Source organism: Lactuca virosa, chromosome 9 (genome assembly GCF_052849685.1).
Source record: "Lactuca virosa cultivar CGN04683 chromosome 9, Lactuca_virosa_CGN04683_v6, whole genome shotgun sequence".
NCBI lineage: Eukaryota > Viridiplantae > Streptophyta > Magnoliopsida > Asterales > Asteraceae > Lactuca > Lactuca virosa.
The window spans coordinates 51947278-51968976 of NC_136434.1; the positions used below are offsets into that span (position 1 = coordinate 51947278).

General features: G+C 35.8%; 3 protein-coding genes across 3 annotated transcripts; 2 read left to right on the forward strand and 1 right to left on the reverse strand.

Annotated features, from left to right (window-relative positions):
* Positions 1-3590: 3590 nt before the first annotated feature.
* LOC145136708 (Peptidyl-tRNA hydrolase II (PTH2) family protein) lies at positions 3591-5443 on the forward strand. The gene is made up of 8 exons (XM_079070815.1): positions 3591-3732; positions 4105-4401; positions 4479-4537; positions 4643-4702; positions 4781-4850; positions 4947-5016; positions 5106-5132; positions 5228-5443. The coding sequence occupies exons 2-8, from the start codon at positions 4183-4185 to the stop codon at positions 5275-5277; spliced, it is 555 nt and encodes a 184-aa protein (XP_078926941.1). The 5' UTR covers positions 3591-3732; positions 4105-4182; the 3' UTR covers positions 5278-5443.
* Positions 5444-5543: 100 nt separating this feature from the next.
* Positions 5544-7690, reverse strand: BPA1 (binding partner of acd11 1). The gene is made up of 5 exons (XM_079070814.1): positions 7579-7690; positions 6732-6835; positions 6564-6639; positions 6382-6477; positions 5544-6294 (listed from the first exon to the last, which is right to left on the reverse strand). The coding sequence occupies exons 1-5, from the start codon at positions 7597-7599 to the stop codon at positions 5767-5769; spliced, it is 825 nt and encodes a 274-aa protein (XP_078926940.1). The 5' UTR covers positions 7600-7690; the 3' UTR covers positions 5544-5766.
* A 4691-nt stretch (positions 7691-12381) lies between these two features.
* On the forward strand, positions 12382-14864 carry LOC145138445 (histone acetyltransferase MCC1-like). The gene is made up of 6 exons (XM_079072528.1): positions 12382-12626; positions 13164-13350; positions 13625-13769; positions 13878-13977; positions 14068-14296; positions 14389-14864. The coding sequence occupies exons 2-6, from the start codon at positions 13244-13246 to the stop codon at positions 14579-14581; spliced, it is 774 nt and encodes a 257-aa protein (XP_078928654.1). The 5' UTR covers positions 12382-12626; positions 13164-13243; the 3' UTR covers positions 14582-14864.
* The last annotated feature ends 6835 nt before the right edge of the window (positions 14865-21699 follow it).

A 21699-nucleotide genomic window follows, 5' to 3' on the forward strand; every position in this document is an offset into this window, starting at 1 on the left:
TTCTTCAGGATAGGGTTCAGTACAGGGTGCTTCATATTTCAGAGGATATGGATCGCTCTTGTTGAGTTTGAAGTTGTGACATTGGGAAGCTTCAAATAATGCCATATAAGGTTCAGGGATCCTCTATGATTGACTAGGTCATCATTCAAAGAATTTTCATATGTCATTTTGCATACCGTGGGCTGTATTTAGAAGAGGCATGAGTATTCCGCATGGGAGACCAGCTGGCGGTCAAATATTTAGTGGTATAAGTGAGAGTTCAAGGAATCCACAAGGTAGGCATGTCGGGTCTGAATGCAGGAGGTGTGAGGGTGTTCATGGTTTCGAGGTGGTTAGGAATTGGTTCGGTCATGGGTGTAAGACCTGTAGTTTTCAAGTTCGCACCTTCGGAGCGAGGTCAGTTGCAGGTTACATGGGAATTACTCTAAGCCCAAGTAAGTGGATAAATAGATTGGGTGCTTGTTCGATATTGAGATATTGTTCCTCATCAACCGATCAATCGCCAAGGACTTGTACTAGATTCAGTGAGAAACGCCTTATGATCTTGAAATTCATTATGTTATTGGGAATGATTATCCGGCATTGGAATGTAGAATTGCTAGGCTTGGCTGGTCAAGGAAAGCTAGCCATTGTAAAGCTCAGGTTGTCGACTACTACCCTCAGTAGGGATTGAACATTGATAACTTATTACTCTTAATTATTGGGAAAGTGTTGTTCGAATGGATTATTTTAGTCATTGGGATTGGCAACAGAAATTTAATGGTATCTTTTGGAGAACTTTGAGTACATAGATTCTTCGGAAAGTGAGTTGTTGAATTGATGACTCGTCTGTTCTGGTTAAGGGTTATAGTTGTATGCCACAAGCTGAGGTGGCTTAAGGATTTGGAGTGGTATCAGGGGAAGCACATGGGATTATTGAGCTCATTGAGAAGTCAAGAAGTGTTCGTCTGGTTTTGGAATGTGTATAGTCACTAAGGTTGGCTACTAATGGAATGTCAGTTCTTGTAAGCCCTGGTTGTTAACAATTGGAATTATTAGGTTGTGGGATGGATTGGGAATCCATCAAATTCTTTGTGGATTGGAAGAGCGCATTCGAATCCAAGTGGGGGATAATCGTTTGGTCTAAGGATGAACAAGAATGGATATTCAGGTTTCTTTTCCCATCAGTAGTGACGCATGGTGGATATGTGGATGGTCCCAGATTGAAAGTTGTGTTGGAGTCTCTCTCTCCATGCTCATGTCAGACTAAGGCTTAGGGATTCGAAGCATAACTCGAACACCTAATTAATTTATAACCGAATTTGGGTTTGTCTTACAATGGTCATGGTCGGTATAGTAGATGGACTGTAAAACCATGGGTTGGGCCCATGGCAGCATGGAAGTGTTGTAAGACTACGGGGCATCCGTAGCATTCACAAGTTTGGTAGGATGATGTGGGAATGTAGTAAGCCTACGGGGTAGCCGTAGCATACATAAGGATGATAGGCAGTCAGGGAAGTGTTGTAAGTTTGCGATGAGATCGTAGCGTTCACCAGAATGAGGTAGGCCACTATGGGAGTGGTCGTGGAACTGAGGAATGATCAGTTCATGCCCGGGTCGAGGCAGACAATATTTTCATGAGATTACTTTTAGTTGGTATGAGGATCGTTAGAACCGAGGCAAGGTTACACCGGTATAACACTCAGTTGGGTGAGACCCGTAGGCGAGGCCCGTATGGTTATGATAGTACGCGTGAGACCCCGTGGGGATTGGTTGGGGCGAGATTTTGGATTACGTCAGAATGGGACGACTCTGTGGTCAATGCTTAGTATTCGTATGATGCGTAGGCTAGGGTATCCTTTATCAGTTAGAATCTCAGTAGGAGCCTGGTGATTGGACCAGGTGTGAGGCTGTCAGTTTCAGCGGTAGATTGAGAATTTTATATTTTAGTTTAGTTAAAGATTGTTGTGGAATAAGAACATTTCGGATGAATTCAAGTGTAAATCTTTGGATTTCGGAATATATTTCTTGTATCGGGTTGGCAAATGGGCGGGACTCATATTGAGAGTCAAAAGATCGTTTTATCATCAATTTATGGTTAAGGAATTTGTCTATCAAAGGTACCAGTGGGATAGTACGGTACCAAAAGGATGTTTTCAGCTCAAATTGCAGTGCGGGGTCCTAGTAGTTATGTTTCGGGCTAATCCTACCTGTGTGGACGTCAAGCAAAGTTTTGGGGGTTTCAGAAATATAGCAGTGAGGTGTTGGTTCTATAGTTAAAGGATCAATGATTTGTTCATCATTAGGAGTGTGAGTTTTGACAAGGTTGGGGTTCGATGGTGGCCTTGGAGGGTCGCTAAGGGTAAGGGACAACCTTTCTAGTGATTCGAGGAAAAGTTAACAGGTACTGGTCTGAGCGTTTGGGTTCCAGGATGATAGTGAGGATGTGATTTGATCTAATTTAAGTGGGGGAGAGTTGTAACATCCTGTTTCGGGTCATTCCATAATTCGGGACTGTGACCCGAGGATCAAGTATCATAAGGCTTCGAGCCTTGGGAAGGAGAGGTTTAGGCCCATTTGGATGGTGGATAATGTAGGTTATAGGTACCGAGTGTTTGGTTCGCGTTTTAAAGCCCAAGGATATAGCAGTAAAGTGATAGTTTGAGCCTTTTATGAATTTTGGGATCTAAGCTCGGGAAGTGGTAAGGCAAAAGAGAGTTGATAGAATTATAGAGCTTCCCATTACCTTTACGTGGATATAAAGAACGTCGAAATCAGACGTAGAACGAATAAGTTATCGCCTTCAGAAGATTGGTGGTTCTAGACCCTAGCCGAGTATGCTGGGCGTACGTTATGAGTACGTCGGGCGTACTGGCTCGACATCCGCATCACGGAGGCTTCAACGTACGCGAGACGTACGACCATCAGGGGCAAACCCTAAATTTTAGGGTTTGTGCCATATTTAAGCACCTTAAGTTGTCTTTGGGGTTTCTTATAACCAACCTCCATCTCTTAAAACCCAAAGAACGAAACCCTAGTCCCCATTCAAGTGTTTGTGAGCCTTGTTGTGATAATGTTTTTGACGTTTTTGTAACGGCTACACTATGTATCGCGCGCCGTGACACGCTTTTTAGAACTATGATAATATTACTTAGAGTGAGTTACACGATTGGCCCCTATGGTTTAGGGTAATTTGCACGTTTGGTTTCTAACTTATTTTTTAACTCGGAAGGTCCCTACAGTTTGTTTTTTTTTGCGTGCTTGGTCATTGTCTTGCCTAAAAAGACTATTTTGCTTTTGATTTTTTAATTTATTTAAATAAGGTGAGGTGGGTAAGGTAAGGTAAGGTGAGGTGGAAGTGGGGTTGTGGGTGTGTTTATTTAAATAAATTAAAAAATCAAGAGCAAAATAGTCTTTTTAGGTAAGACAGGGACCAAGCGCGCAACAAAAACAAACAATAGGGACCTTCCGAGTTAAAAAAATAAATTAGGTACCAAACGTGCAAATTACCTCAAACCATAGGGACGATTCGTGTAATTTACTCTATCTACTAGGGGGACCATTTTTGTAATTCAATGTATATTTTCTTATACAAATACAAAGTTCAACATGTTAAGATTGAAAAGACCAAAAAAAAACCCAAAAAGAGGCAGCGAACTAGAGGCGTCGAGGGTCGCCGCCGGCATGCCCAACTGAGCTCATCACCCCATCGATCACTTTGCCAATGCTGTTTTGTGTAGTATCAAGTTACTGGTACTTCTTTCCATCCTTATTAATTACGCATTAATCTCCTTTCAACAGTTTCTAGTAAATTTAAACCATAATCCATTTTTATTTTTTCGATTTGATTCGGAAGCCCTTCAATACGCTTGATTTCAAGCTACCAAGTATTATTTCGGTTTCATTGTAAATTATTTTCAAATTAGTAGAAATCGTGTTACATGATTGAGGTGGATAGATTTTGGGCAGATGCCATTGATACATGCGCTATTTGTATTTTGTAACTGCCTTTCAAGCTATCCAGTATTATTTCAATTTCATTGTCATGTGTAGAAAACTTTAAGCAGAAACCACATCTCTTTATCGATCTGCACATTCAACTAAACTCACCAATGCTCCTTGTAGGTTCTCATATAATTGGGTGTCAGAATTTGGCTTTCATCAATTGGGATTTAAGTGAAAGGTGTTGATTTGGATTCGAATATGATGGCTGTAACATGGATCAGCGCTATCTTGGTTGGAGCAGGCTGCCTTGCTTTGGGATTCTTCATTGGTGCACGAAAACCAGGTCGCAAATTTCTTTTAACCAAGGCAGCTGAAATTGTAGATGGAAGCATAAAAGGCCAGACTAAAGGCAAAGGCAAAGGCAAACCACCCCTTGAGATTGAAAAGCTGGCTGAGATTATTGAAGATTTTAAGATGGTAAGCTTCTTTATGTAACATCTTAACAATATATATGTTACGAGCTATAATGAATAGAAATTTCTTGTTTTATGCAGGTGTTGGTTGTAAGAAACGACCTAAAGATGGGGAAAGGGAAGATTGCTGCTCAGTGCAGGTATCCATTACTTCAATGGTGGAGCTAGAAGCCTCTGTAAAAGATTGAAAATGATATATTATATGGTTGTTGTCTTACTTGAGATATAATTATGGTTGTTTGCAGCCATGCAACTTTGGGACTCTACAAGAAGATTCTTCATCGGGCACCTAAAGCTTTAAACAGGTAGCTACTTCTGTAAACCTTTTCTGAAAGTGTTGTTGAGTGTTGATTATGGTAGGTTTACTTTATGCAAATATGCAGGTGGGAGATGTGTGGGCAGGTTAAAGTAGTGGTGAAAATCGAAAGTGAAGATGATATGCTGGTTTTACAGGTTAAGTTTTATTGCCATGAATCATGATCTTGTTTGTATGTTGATTTCTAGGCATCATCTTCTTATATGTATATATGGAACTCTTTTGTTTTGCAGGAAAAAGCAAAGTCAATGGCCATACCAACTCATATTGTCATTGATGCAGGGCGAACACAGATAGCACCAAGTCAGCTTCCTCGTCTTTTAGTAGTATATAACATTTCCTGCATTTTCTTTCTAGATAAAATTCTGATTTCCTTTATTTTTTTTTTCCAGATTCAAGGACAGTGATGGCTGTTCTTGGTAAGTTCATCTTCCTTTCATGTTTGTTCTTATTTCCTTAACAATTCATTTAAAAAAAAAAACTGATCTTCAAGTGTGCATATATACACATGCAGGACCAGCTGATATGGTTGATGATGTGACCGGTGGATTGAAGCTTCTGTAAGCAGATAATGGGAACAAACAAGCCAGTGGGAAGAAGCTTCAATGCCAACTTACTTTTGAAGAAAATGATTTGCAAATCTGTTAACTTTTTTTACCTTTTCTATCCTTTAAATGCATGTCATACTAATGAAGATGATGATGATAAGGAAAACCTCCATTTAGCACAATTTGTTGTCATACCATGTTTTGTATGAATTTTGTCTTACACTTGAAGTTAGAATTGATTGATAAGATAATAAGGTTTTGTGAATGTGCAAAAGTGGAGGATTATACAACATATATTGCTAAAATATACAAATATAACATGTAAACAAATTATACGATTAAACATATCAAGCAACTACTTGTGTTTTTTCCATATACCAACTCCTAAACCACTAAAACCATGAAAAAAACAGAAAATTCATAATAATAAAGTCCATAAATCCTGCATAATCTACAGCCTAACACTTGACTGAAGCAACAAGACCTGATCATGTGGTGTTCTTGTTCAACCAGTAGCAGGGTGTGTAGAAGTAGGCGGTGGTTCTTGATGAGTAGTCCTGGTGGTTCCCGTTCCAGCCGCCTGTTCTTCCACTGCCACTTTCTCCATGGTCTTCTGTCCCACTTCTCCGGCGGCTTTCGTCACCCTGCTGAAAGCTCCGGCGACCCAGGCAGTCCCAGTCAGCACATACCGGTTCTTCATAAGTGCAGATCCCGCAACACTTACAGTCTGCTCTGCAGTCGCAAAGGCCGTTTTTGTCTTCTCAGACACCTGAAACTTCTGATCCATCTCTTTCACTTTCTCATTCACTAATGTTGTCCCCAGGTTGATTTTCTCAGTTAGACCAATCTTCTGGTCTATTGTAGCTGCTTTTGCTGCAGCTGTTGATGTAAACTGGACTTTCTCATCAAACAATTTGGCTTTGTTTACTGCATCTTTTCCCAGTATGAAACCTTTTGCCAACATACTGCTCACAACATCTTCTGCTTTTTGAACAGCAGATTCAGCACCTCCCACACCTTGCCCCCCTGTTGCCTAAATTATGAACCACATTATATAAACATCAGATAATATTAACATTTACACTCATTCTTGATGATAAAAATAACAAAAAGAACATACGGTGTTTTGTTGATCTGAAAGTGTAGTTGTAAAAGGAGGGAGAGTGTACTCTGGTGCAAGAACAATGGTAACAGATTGGTCGACTATAGTTGCTCCCTGAAATCATCAAAACCAGAAGGTGGAAGAGTGTACTCTTATAAATTGTAAGAATTGTGTACAAGATAATCAAGATTTGTATATACCGAGAGTAGAACTGCAGTCTCTGCACCTTGAGGCTCCTTGAAAGTGACGAATGCATTTTGAGCTCGCTCATTCTCACTGAAATGGTGTATATCACATGATTTTTCTTTAGAATAATTTATAGAAAAAAAAACTTATGTTTAAAAACCCTAAAGAAAGTGGGAAATAACCTCTTCATCTCAATATATTCAATATCACCAGAAAACGAAAAGAATTCCTTGATGTCTTGCTCGGAAGCACTTAAGGAAACATTGATGACCTTCACAGTTCTTACCTATCAAGATAAGAATAGACTCAAATTGACATGATACAAAAATAAAATAAAGAATACAACTGTTTACATGGCTGATGCAATATACTCAAATTGCCATAGTTGTTTTATGCATAGCATGTCGTAAAATTAATTACATCCAAGTATAGAAGCTTTTCCACTGATCGAGATAGGAAATGAAGATCAACAGAGCAATGAATCAATGATACACGAGCATTCAAATAGCATCAGTATGTTGGTTCCATATGAAACTAAAGCCATGTGGCATCAAATTCCTACAGTTGATTACAGTTTTGTTAAAGCACTTAAGGGAACCCTACTTGTGAAAGCACATAAAGGCTATCTGGATATTGGTTTTTTGTATGGTATTTATGAAGTTGTAGCCATGAACAACATAAACTCTGTACTCTTGAAAACTATCATATATTACTCGTCCAACAAGAGCACTTTCATTCGAGTACAGAAAAGACCCTCTGCTTAATAAAATGGATGAATCCCAGAACATGAAGAAGGGATATGAAAATATGACACGGAAACGGGAGAATAAGCGTGGCGAAGATAAGATTCTTGTGATTACATACGATCCAGGCTGAATAACTAAGAAAGATGCATCAACGGGCGATGAGGAAACAAATATAAACAAAACCACTAGATTCATAGAACAAGAAATTGAATCAATTATCAAATAAAGACATGAATTTGTGTGGAAATGAATGAAAGAGAAGAAAGATTAGGAAAGCACTAACCGACATGGATTCAGCGGCCATGTGACGACGGTGATGATGATAGAGGTGTGGTTTATTGGGGGAAAAGAGGTTATCGGAAGGAGGTTGATGTCAGTGTCAGTAATAGCAATCAGATTTTGTAGACTAGGTTCCGGGTCGAGTAGATCCATTTGTAACATAATAACGGGTTGGATGGATCCGTTTGTAATCTGATAACGGGTTGGATAGACCCGTTTATAACGTGACGTCTTATGGAAAAAAAGGCTAATTTATTTATTATTTTTATAAATTAAAGAGTTTATCAAAATAGTAATTAATTTTTGTAGATATCACCTGCGACATTATTATATATATTAAATCTAGCAAACAGTAAATATTTGGATCTGATAGAATTAGTCTTTTACTTTTTCAAAATTGATAAATGTGTAATATTTTTTGGTTTTTCTTCATAGGATTGTTATTTGGAGTTGGGCCTTGAATTTGCATTGCCATCAAGTTTGCTTACCGGTTACTCGCACATGTTATGTTCCATGTACTGATTTCTGGCCTTCACCGCTTAACTGATTTAATCCTAAGGTGATTTTTTGTTCGCCTTTTTCCATACACATCTGTTAAATTTTAATAAACCTTTTGATAATCAAAAAGGTCTCAACATCACAGATTTCGGGCATCACTATAAATCGAAAGTGTTGAATTTAATTGTTTATCATCTTCCGTGGTTTATGATTAGAGTACATAGTTCGATATCCTTAACTCAGGTATGCTTTTTCATTCCCACCCTGATAAAGTACCAACTATCGTTTTAGGTTTTGATTTTTATTAGGTTCTTCCTTTGACTTCACTCGCCGAATTCCAACTCAAGGTGAAAAGGTTCACTTCTTTTTCCCCGATGCGTCGTTTCCATGTAATGGTAAATCTGAGCTTGAACGGATTTTTTATTCGCCTTATTGCGGATGGCAGTTCAATAAAATCAGATTATCTGATATTTGTTCATAATAGTTCTATATGGAACCGATTTTAGGGCTTTTGATTTTTACTTTGGAATAACTCTAGGATTTTATGGAGTATGAGAATTTCGATTAGTGCCTTGAATATATCGAAGATTTAATGATTAAACATCAGTTCAATAAGGTTAGATTATCGACGACCTTGTTGTCATATGACTTTCCAACTTGGGAGCCCAAGGGGGATCTTCCTCAACTTTAAGCCAACTTCTGGGACCTATTGCCTCAATATCGAAATAATGGGAACCTCTTGAACCTCGAATATAAGGGCTGACATTTTCTTTCGGCTTTCCCAATAAGGGCTCAAACATGCTATGCCCAAGTAAAATTCCTTTAGATCTTTCCACTTGATGACATGATTAGATAAAGCCCGAAAACGACCATATTCTCAGATGAAAGCTCAGGCCTGGGGTATAAGGGACGCTTAGTGGGTTTCCCTAACGCCATGGGAAACAGAAAGACTGACGAATCCACGAAGAAAAACTCATGTTTCTAATATTTGATGGAATCAGATAAACCGTGACAGATTCCATGACCCCCTGTCTACTAGAAAAGGTTATCCAGTCTCCAATTGAAGTATTACAATCAAGATAGTGAGACATCTGGTTCGAACCCTAAAGCTTTGCTCAACAAAAGAAAACACATAAGCTTTTGGAACCCGTTAGGGCTAATCTGAGAAAGGTGCACCATGTAAACACGACACACGTCTCCGATGAAAAGAGTAGGCGGGGAAACATAATATCAAAAGAAGGAATTACAGTGTAATATCTTGTTTTGAGAAGTTTCATATTTCGAGATTGTGGACAATAAATGGATCAAGTAAAGGCCTTGGGCTTCAAGGGAATAGGGTTTAGACCATATTGAATGTTGATAATATTGGTTATGCGATCCAAGCCATTGGTTTATGTTTTGGAGTCAAAGGGTAAAACGGAAAAAATGATGTTTCAGCCTTCTTTCTTGGAATAAGGATTTTAGTTCGGTATGTTTTAAGTTAAAAAGTAATTAGATAGGATTGTGGGGGTCCTTCCTATCATGAGCCTCCACCCTCTTGAGCCTCTAGCTCGAAACTCTAGCCTCCTATAACTTATTTTGAGCATTGGCATCATTTATGAGCTTATTTCTCCATTAGAAGGTGGGATCTTGAAGAACAAGGTGGTGGCAAAGTGTATGGAAGAAGGATTCAAGCATAGATCCAACAAAATTACATCATTTCTGAACCTTTGTAAGTAAAAAGCTTCAAACTTGCTCATTAGTTTCATAGATCCTGCTAATTTTCATATTTGTCACTTTTTGGTCACTTTCATGCATAAAGTTTAGATCTTGAAAGTTTGTGACCTCGTTATGGATAACGTTTGAGACTTGGACTTAATGGATTAAGTTGAGAAAGATGCATTTTAGTCTCTTTAAGACTTAAAGACCATATCTTGGTTATTTGGACCATCCTAATGGATAAAGTTGGAAACTTTATCCATTATGGAGCTACGAGAAACCATAAAAATGTGATCTTAGTCTCTTTCTTCCTTCCATGCAAGAGTTATGATGCTTTGGTTCGTGTATTAAGTTAGGGTTTTGGTGTATGGACTCCTTCTAGCAATGGAAAGTCATAAAGTTGGAAACTTTATGACTTAGAATATTATTTAGGACTAGATTTGAGTTTTAGACATGAGATCTTAATGAAATAAGCACTTAATGAAGGAAAATGGAACTGGACAAGTACGTTGGGCGTACCTGGTGGTACGCTGAGCGTACCAGGCTGGAGCCCTGTAACCAGGAAGGGATCTACTACGTTGAGCGTAGTAACTGAATACGATGGGCGTACTCAGTCTGTGTTGACCTCCCTTGACTTTTTTTGACTCTTTGACAAGGAATTTAACAAAGTTTGACTTAGGGGTATTTTGGGTATTTTGAGCAGTAGTTTGATGTTAGGTCATTGTTTGTTGTATGGTGACCTGTATAGTTGGCATTTGGAGCAGTTATCATTTCTGCTATCTTTCAGATCGTGAGGTGAGTTTTCCTCAGTATACTTGGGGGTTGAAGGCACCAATGCTGACCCAGTAGTTGGTGTATTCTAGTTTGAATTGTTGCTAATACTGTGATGAATTGTTAAGATCTGCATGATTATCTGGTTGTTGTTATGTATTTTATCTGTTATATATATTGACATAGTGTGGTTGGGTTGAGATTGTACTGCTTTGTGCTGCCAGTCAACAAACTCGGGCAATCCAACCGAAAGGTTGTGGGTCATGGCAATCCACTGGAAGGTTGTGCGTCAGGGGTAATCCAACCAGGAAGTTGTGGACCCAATATATATTAGGAAATCCAACCGAAAAGTTGTGGGCCAGGGCAATCCAACCGAAAGGTTGTGGGCCAGGGGTAATCCAACCAGGAGGTTGTGGACCCAGTATGTGTTTTGTACATGTTCTATTGTGTGGTGGTACTTTGGGGAACTCACTAAGCTTTGAATTACAGTTTCAGTTTTATGTTTCAGGTACTTCAGATGATTGAGGCAAGGCGAAAGCTTGATCGTGCACATCATCCTGGATTTTTATGAGATTATGATTTTGGGATACTCTGATTCATGTTTATGACTTTTGGAAACTATGATTTGTAAACGCTTATGGTTTTGGATTGGTTTCAAAAATGAAATTTTTACCTTGATTTATGGGATGTTACATGCAGATAAACGCCGACTTGATTATCCCCAGCTTCCTTGATGGAAGTCTCTGGTGGAGCAACTTCATGTGTAAAAGCGTCTTTCATTTTATAAACCTTCATGATTTGTTTTAGATAGTCGGAATCGATATAGGTGGGAATGGATTCCACAATCACTTTGCCCATTTTTACTATAGAAACACGGAAGTATAATTTCCAAGGGTAAGAGAAGAAAAGCCAAAAGACAGTAATAAGAAATTCAAAATGAGATCAACTTTTATAGGTAGGGTAAAATGGGATGATGATTTCTCCTCGAGGAACGCAAACGTCAGTGAAAAGGCTTCCCATTAATGCCCATTTCGACCCTCTTATTTCACTGCCCGGACGGAAGGAGATGAGAACGAGACGATAAATATTTTTAACTTAGGTAACACTTAAGTTAAAACTAGGGATGCTTAATGACATATGTCTTCGTTGACTTGTGTCCAAGACCTGTCACAATGGTCTTCTACCGGAACGGACCAAGACGACAACCCCTTATCACCAGGATTCAACATTTTAATGGGTAGACATGAGAATCAAAGGAAAAGACACGTCAATAAATGCCTATCAACTTGTATTGATGTACTTTCCCGTCTGAAAACCAATGTAAGTTTCCCCCAGAAATTTCATATATAAACCAAGGAGGTCTGATGAGCAAACCAGGTGAAGAATAGTCATTACTTCCTTATAGATTATACTTAAGATTTTACCTTCCGTTCTCTTACGTATCTCACAAAAATACTTACTTAAGCTTTGGTGAGGTTTCGGGCCACATCCGGAATCGCTCTAATATCTTTTCTATTGTAGCCTAAAACCAGATATCAGACTAGACCCTACACACTACTAAAGTGACGCGAAGCCACGAGAACTTGGACGCAACACATGAGATATATGTGACAACAAAAATTAAAGACATGACACCATTCCCTTTAACTTAAAACCATATTATCCTTTACACTATATTACAATATTACGAAATAGTATTACATTGTAATATAATGAAATACTATTACATTGACGATGGTTATTAAATGATTATTTGGGTATTTATTACTTATTTAATGAGTTGCACGTATCAAAAACAAGAAATATAATTATATAAACGGATTCTCTTGCCACTCAAGAATGAAAAATTGGGTCTTGGGATTCCCTTCTTAATTTTTATAGAAACCGAGTCATTGACCCGACCGAACTCTCCCCTGTTCCTGTTCATGTGCTTGTTCCTGTTCCTCACATTCGAGATTCCTTTCTTCCAACTTTTCCAATTTCCCATCTTCTCCGATCCCTCCCTTCCTCCTTCCTTCTCCTTTCTACTTATAAACAAGACGACACCATCTTTAATTCGACCTAATCTCGCCGCTTAACGATGTGGTAAGCCCCCTTACACTTTCAATTCGATCTTGATCATTGTTACTTTCAGTTTTAGTTTTTTGATCATTTGATTGGGTTTCTTTCTTAAAGATTTGATTTTTAATCTTTCCATTTCGATTGCCCCTTCACCCATCAATAATCTCCGCCAACCGCCATCAACACTTGCCAATTGGGGCAAACTTTTACTCATTTATGTCCAACAATAACCACTAACTAATCTCAAGGATCACAGCTCATTGTGTTTGGTATTTGTTACTTTTTGAATCATTTTCTTGTTATATGCATACTTTCTTGTTTGTATATCATTTAGGATTGATGGAAGAGTGCTTTGTTTGTTAGCTGTGCTTACTTGGGGGCATGATCAGCTTAAGTAATTACATGGATTTTTCAACTAGATTGATATCATATGATTCCACTCACAATTCCAGTTACTTCTTCTATGCAACTAATTCCCATTTTAACACTTAGTGGTTCACCGTTTTGTCTTTGAATATGCATGATTTTGCAAAATTGCTAACATGGAAAGTTATCTACTAGTTTCAATGACTGCTGCATGGCCCCTTTTGGTTGAGTGACATAAATGGTGTCACACATCAAACTTTTATTGGGTATTTTCAATGATGAACTTGAGAGCACCCCGCCATCCATCCATATCTTACAGGCCTATACAACCCACTGATCTAGATGTTCTTGTAAAAATCCATGGCGATCTGTTTCCCATCAGGTTAGAAGATCCCTTTCTTTTTTTAAACGACATATACTGACAACAAACTATTTGAAATTTACTCATTCGATCATGAAATTTCTAATTTGGTTCTGCCAACATTGACACAAAAATTGATGTTTTGGCTCTATTGAACCCAATCAGAACTTTGGTGACTGAATGAGTTAATGTTTTTTGTCAGTATTTGTGATTAACCCTTTTACATAAAGGGTTCTATTAAAGATAATGAATACTTTCTCAACAAGATCAGTTCTTTGTGACTATCTATCCTTAGGTATGAAATTGAATTCTTCCACAATGTTGTTCATGGTCACGATATAGTTTCTTGGGGAGCAGTTGACCGAAATCGTCCTAATGGTGAAAGTGATGAACTTATTGGATTCGTCACTGCAAGAATCATTATGGCAAAAGAAAGTGAGGTGATTTTCTCATTCTACCTAAAATACCTTTATCTTCTTAATGCAATCAATAATGCCAAGTTCTTTGTTATATAAACAAGGAAACTAATTTCATTCTATGCATTGTAGATAGAAGATATGCTGAGATATGACAAATCAAGATCAGATCAGGCTCTAGTTTATATTCTGACTCTAGGAGTGGTAGAGTCATATAGAAATTTTGGTATAGGTAAAAAAACAGCCATTTCATTTTTCTTTGACAAATTTTCTTGAATGATTATTCTGGTTGAAAGTAGATTGCTATTTCAAAACATTTCAGCCACTTCACTGATTCGAGAGGTGATCAAGTATGGTTCAAGTATGCCAAATTGCAGAGCAGTTTACCTTCATGTAATTTCTTACAACAATTCTGCAATCCATTTGTATCAGAAAATGTCCTTCCTTTGTGTAAGGAGGCTGAATTCCTTTTATTTTATCAATGGCCAACATTATGATGCATACTTGTTCATTTATTATGTGAATGGTGGCCGATCTCCATGTTCACCCTTGTAAGTAAAATTTCTTCATGTGAAAAAGGGTATTTTAGTCAAATCAGCGAGGATGATAAAGATAAAGATTAGTTTATTTGTTGACTCTGCAGAGAGCTTGTTACCCTTCTAGTAACGTACATGAGGAGAGGATTGAAGTTGGTGTCTTCAAGAGTATGGAAAAAGGGTGAAAAGAATGTTGGCCCAAAGAGAGTCAAATATAGAGACAAAGGTACCCTTTTACCAATGACACAACAAAACAAGAGAAACATATCAATAGAGGGTCCTGAAAATGATCATGTATAAACTTAATTGTAGCCCTTTGTCCTTTTTACAGTGTTGTTTCATTTTCATCATCTTAATTTGGTTTGAAGCGGAACAATAAGACTTGAATGTTAGGGCCTGATTCTGAATATTGGGGATTGAGTTTGTAAAATTTGGTTTGAGGTGTTTTCTAGCTACTGTTAAGTGTAAAGAGATAGAAGAGAATCTGTGATTTCACCATGGTTTTATATGTTTGTTTCATGGATTTGATGAGGAATATGAAAGAATACATAAGTATATTGAAAAAACATCTATTTTGGAGGTCTTGTGGCTTGTATATCACTCAAATTCTTGTTACATATGTTTGGTTAAGCTGGATTAAGTTGATGCATACTTACATATGATTCAACTTTTTTGACTGGTTTTATTCTGCTCATTATGCACATTTCAGCTGTGTACATATTTGCTTCTTTATTATGAAGGAATACGAGGACAAACATATAAGGGCTAATCACAAAAGTGACCAAAAAGAGAGAAGGTACATCACCAACTAAGAGTGTATGGATGAAATTTATTAAACCCTCTCACTCATCTTCATGACTTCATCTATGTTCTTATCATATTATTTGAGGATCAATACTCCTGTAATTATGAGCCGCTTAATCATCACTAGAAAATCACTAGCCTTGATAAGAATCATATTTGGTATGATATTATCAATATTTAGTGTAAAATCGAGAACGAACATCTAGATCTATCAAGTAAATTGAAGTTACTGATAATCATAGTGCAGCTGCCAGTAGGTGCACCATATTTCGTCTCTTTTCATGGTCATTGAAAAGACGTTTTAGAAATGTAATTGTGAGCACAAGCAGCCTATAATTCATGACTGATATTTTTAGAACAGCAAACACATGCATCCTCTACACTACTCCTAAATTATTTTTGTCTCCAATGAGACTTGAACCCTCAATCTTTGAATGAATGACACCTTTTTACAAACATTTGATACCACTATGCTACAAACCCTTTGGTAATTCATCATTGTTTAATTGTTCTTTGACTACAAAGTTTTTCCACGTCCTCGTGTTCCACTTAGTTTTCCTTTAAATCTTGGGCTCAATTTTATTCTTTGCATCAAAATTTTGAAAAGTCGGGGTTTTCACTTGTTAATTTCTAATACCAACGTTGCTTATCATCAAGATTCTTCTTAAACTCGGTGATTTCCTTTTCATGATCTTTTAACTTTGTTCATGATGAATGCTAAGTTTTTAAGCTATTTGTTGGTCTTCTTTTGGACCACTTTAACATTTAACACAAGAAGCAATGCTAAGAACCAAACTATAAAATTACCGTTTTGCAAAAAATTAATAGATCTTTCGTGAAATACTCTTGGTTCATGAACTTTTGTAAATATGAAAATAATCAAAGCATATGACTGAAAACGTGTGTAAACCATTTCGTGAGATGTGCCTATCTTTGAGAAACCCATAAAAGTATATTGTCATTTGTCGGTTTATCCATTAGCATATTTGATGAAAAATAAACACCAATCGGAAATAACCGAACTCAACGGTAACAACGAACCATAAGAACATTCTATATTCTTCAGAAATTTTGCAAATTCTTTCATAAAATGTATTAAATCTAAAAAATTGTTTAAAATTCCAAGACGATTAGCTTATTTATAATATCCAGGAACCCTAAAATGACTTCTAATTATAATAGAAATTATATCTAATTTAAGAAGCAACATAAATTCTAAAGATTTTATCCAATTATGAGATAATTCATAATAATAATAAAAAATCTTAAAATAAAATAACACTAATAAAAATAAATATTCATGTATATTTGAAATTCTCCATTCATCATTCTCCCTCTTGAAAAAGACTTGTCCACGAGCTTTCGTCACCAATACCTCTCATCCAAGGTTTCTAAAAAGCATGAAACTTCCACACTTTAGAATAAACATAAATAAACCCAACAAAAAAACACTCACTAGATGTTTCACATATGATTTGTTTTGTATCATGTTTATAAAATATATGAAACCTAGAAAATATTGATTTTCAACACCAACAAAATATTGTTTATAAAATGTCAATTTTTGTAGATGGGTTCTGCATCATAGATGAAATCAATGTCACAAAATGCAATGCTCTCGTCTTCATCCTCCTTTCCCAAAAGATATGTTTAGATTCAGACAAAATCGAGAGGTATACTTCTAACCCTACGCATTTGGGATTCTCTACCTTCAAAAATCAATGTTCCTCAACGGATCATCGTGATATCCTCCTTCGTGAAGATCTCGTCTTGGTACGGAAAAACGATTGACCTTCTAGTAGTTGTTCCGATTCAATCTCTTCTCCTTGCAATTCTTGATTCAACAGCTCGAGTTCTTGCACTCGTCATTGTAAGTATTCAATCACAATGTTTTTTTTGGCTCTATCTACATATCTTGTGGGTCTTTAGCATAAATTGCTCCATCTTCATACCTGGCGTTGTGATGATTTGTAGCCACGCGGGATCTTCCTCAATCGATCATCTCGGTCGGGTTCTGATACCAAATGACGCAAAAATAAATCGAAAATGGCCGGACTCAACAGTAACAAAGAACAACAAGAACAATATGTGTTCATAATTTTTGCAAATTCTTTCATAAAATTTAGACAAAATTACAAAAATGGTCTCTGTGGTTTGCCAAAAGTAACAAAGTCAGTCCCTGTTATTTTTTTTATGTAAATGGCCCCTGTGGTTTGCAAAACTTGCATAGATGACCCTTTTTACTAACGCCGTTACTATTCTGCCGTTAGGGACTGAATCTGTAAAGGCATTTTCGTCTTTTCAAGTATAAATGAACTAAATTCGTGACATTTAGTAAACCACATGGACCATTTTTGAAATTTCTTTGAAAAAAACAATTAAATTGTTAGGAAGAGGGCTCAAACTCATGACCTCCACTCATTAAATTACCAAAGCCTTAACCAATTGAGCTGAATGCTCTCTTGGTTTATTCTTTCCAAAAACTAATTTATATAATAACAAAATCGTTAAAACATAAACAATAAATAAATTATAAAAAACATTTTTTTACATAATTTTTTTTAAATAAAACAAAATGTATTTTAGTCGTACTATAAAATAATAGTTTTTTACAAACAAATTGTATGTACTTTTATGTATTTATTTTACGTAAAATATATATTTTTTGTCTTTAAAAAATAAGTTTTCGTATAAAAAATACGTTTTTGTAAAACACGTTTTTTTATGTCTTTGAAATAGTAATAATTAACACTACTCATGACATAAAAAAATGTATAAATTCTTTTGCGATTAAGATGAAATACATATTTTAAATAAGATATCTAACTGAATAGGTTTTTTTTTATGTTTTTTTAAATACATATAACCGAATACATATATATCTTATTAAAAATATGTATGGTTCTAAATCGTATTTAAAAAAACATAAAAAACCGTATAAATTGTTTAGATACATATAACCGAATACGTATATATCTTATTTAAAATATGTATGGTTCTAAATCGTATTTAAAAAAACATAAAAAACCGTATAAATTGTTTAGATACATAACAAACCTATTCGGTTAAAATACATGAATATGTATATATCTTATTTAAGATACGTATGGTTTTTTATATGTATTTAAAAAAACATAAAAAACCTATTGGTTATATATCTTATTTAAAATACGTATTTCATCTTAATCACAAGTTTTAAGTCGTATGGTTAAAATGAAGATGGAAAGATATAGTGATATATCTTTTTGAAATAACAATTATTAACACTACTCTTGACATGAAAAAAAAACCGTATAAATTGTTTAGATACATAACAAAATCGTTGTTAAGTTGTTTTTAATACATATAACCGAAAAAACGGTAGAACTGGACTCAAAAAAATTTATACATTTTTTTATGTCATGAGTAGTGTTAATTATTACTATTTCAAAGACATAAAAAAACATGTTTTACAAAAACGTATTTTTTATACGAAAACGTATTTTTTAAAGACAAAAAATATATATTTTACGTATAATAAATACATAAAAATACATACAATTTGTTTGTAAAAAACTATTTTTTTAGACAAAATTGCAAGAATGGTCCCTGTGATATGTCCAAAATTGCTACTTTGGGCCAAACAGGTTTGGAGTAGTATCAATGGTCCAGAAGTTTTCATTTTGCTGCGGTTTTGGTCCAAAACAGTTTAAAAAATCTAAAAATGACAGATTTGCCCTTTTCCATTTGTTTTTTGCTTTTCTTTTTGTTATTTAATTATTTTCTAACTAAAAAAATAAAAATAAATAAAAGAAATATTTATCTCTCTCTCTCTCAATAGCTCTCTCTCTCTCTCTCTCTCTCTCTCTCTCTCTCTCTCGTATATGAACGCCCTCGTTTTTCCGGCGAATATAAACAACACCACCACCACCGGAAAATCCTTTGAAAACCCTCGCATTTTCGGCGAATATAAACAACACCACCACTGCTAAGGTTATCGACTTCGTCTGCAAACTCGAGCCATAAACGACTTCGTCTGAAACGACTTCATCTCCTTCACCATCTTCATCTAGTTCTTTCTTCGACGAGTCTCGTATTCCTCAGATCCGACGACTAGTTAGGGTTTTGCTGCCATCCTCTTCTTCTTCGCCGAAAACACCTCTTCTCAGTCGTCGGATCTGAATGTTATAGCAAACCCTAACGTCGCCGTCTGTCATAGTAAACCCTATCGTCGTTTTTCGTGTCTCTCTCCCTCTCATAGGTTCGTTTTCCGTTTTTCGTCTGTGTCTCTTCGTTTCATTCATACTCCGACGACGACACTAGGTTCAGGTTTATGGTTTCTCTCCCACAGGTCGGAGACGAAGTGTATCTCTCTCCTTCGGCACCACCAACCGGCAACGACTTGTGGTTTCTGGCACCACAATCGACATACACCACCATTTCAGATCCGTCAAGTTAGGTGACATTCCACTTCAGATCTTTGAATCGATTTTGGGTTTTGATTTGTGGGTGTTAAGTATGTGTAAGTGTTAAATCTGTGTGTGTATTAAATCTTTGTGTGTGTTTTAATCTATGTGTGTTTGTGTAGAATCTGTTGAAAAATGGATAGATGTTTGTGTTGATTTGGCTGGTGGTAAGCAAGAAACGAGAGAGAGAGAGAGAGAGAGAGAGAGAGAGAGAGAGAGATTTTATTTTATTTTATTTATTTTTATTTTTTTAGTTAAAAAATAACTAAATAACAAAAAGAAATGCAAAAAACAAATGGAAAAAGGGCAAATCCATCATTTTTAGATTTTTTAAATTGTTTTGGACCAAATCCGCAGCAAAATGAAAACTTATGGACTATTGATGCTAGTCCAAACTTGTTTGGCCCAAAGTAGCAATTTTGAACATACCACAGAGACCATTCTTGCAATTTTGTCATTTTTTTATAGTACGACTAAAATACATTTTGTTTATTTAAAAAAAATTATGTAAAAAAATGCTTTTTATAATTTATTTATTGTTTATGTTTTAACGATTTTGTTATTATATAAATTAGTTTTTGGAAAGAATAAACCAAGAGAGCATTTCAGCTCAATTGGTTAAGGCTTTGGTAATTTAAAGAGTGGAAGTTTCAGCTCAATTGGTTAAGGCTTTGATAATTTAAAGAGTGGAGGTCATGAGTTCGAGCCCTCTTCCTAACAATTTAATTGCTTTTTTCAAAGAAATTTCAAAAATGGTCCCTATGGTTTACTAAATGTCACGAATTTAGTCCCTTTATACTTGAAAAGACGAAAATGCCGTTACAGATTCAGTCCCTAACGGCAGAATAGTAACGACGTTAGTAAAAAGGGCCATCTATGCAAGTTTTGCAAACCACAGGGGCCATTTATATCAAAAAATTAACAGGGACTGACTTTGTTACTTTTGGCAAACCACAGGGACCATTTTTGTAATTTTGTCTAAAATTTATTAAATCTCAAAAGGTGTCTAAAACTCCAAAACGACTAAGATATTTATAATAATCTAGAAATCATAAAATAACTCCTAATTATGATAGAAATCATCTAATTTTAAAAAAAAAAAACAATATAAATCCTAAAGGTTTTATCTAATTAAGAAATAATTCCAAATCAAGATAAATCTTAACTAAAAAAAATCTTAAGAAAAATAACACTAACAAAAATAAATCTTCAAGAAATCTTTGAAATTCTTAGTATCATGTAAATAATCATAACATATCAAACACCAACTCTTTCACGAACGTGTCTACAACCTCCGCAAAACACATGAAAACAAGATTTATGTCAAAACCAACCGTCATTTGTCGGTTTTTGCTGTGTAGGCCGACTAGCATATTAGGTCTAACATGTAAATATCAAAGCATATTGATATTATACAAAGAGCATTCAAAACCAATTTGCAAAATATGCCGATCTTCACGAAACACATACACGAACAAGATTTAAAAGATAAATCATTTGAGAAGCATGCAGGATGATCTTACGAAGTTATGTATGGTGGGACCATTATGCGACTTAGGCTAACCCTTTGCAAAATACATGGTCATTCACATGATAAAAGTTGGTTATTAACTTATTTTATTTTATAATATTGCATATACATTTTTGGTCATTTTTGTTTTATCCCAATATATTAACATATAAATAATTGAAGAGAAAATGATTTTTCTGGGTTTCTTACTATTTACTATTTGATGACCTTCCACTCTGACAAGTGACAAGTAGAAGCTTTTAATGGACTGTACAACCATTTACAACAAATTCTCATTAAAACTTTCCAACGAGCATCACAGCATACTCCCTCCCTTTCCTTTTTAATGCCCAACTCACATGTGCTCCACCACATGCTCTAAATAATATCTGACTTGTCATGCTGGCTGTTTGTGTACTTGTTATATTAATTATTATTACATTTATTAAACAATATCAACATACACAGTTGCTACATGTGCATTTACTGTTAACAGATCATATCAATATTAAATATAACAGGAAGTCAGGAACAAGATATATAGATGACATCTCAGTTGTTTTTTTTTTCATCTTCATGTGCAACAAAAATCTTAAACCTTTCCAAATTAAATTTCTAGGCAACATACAAGACAGACAGGGAATAATACCAATATACCA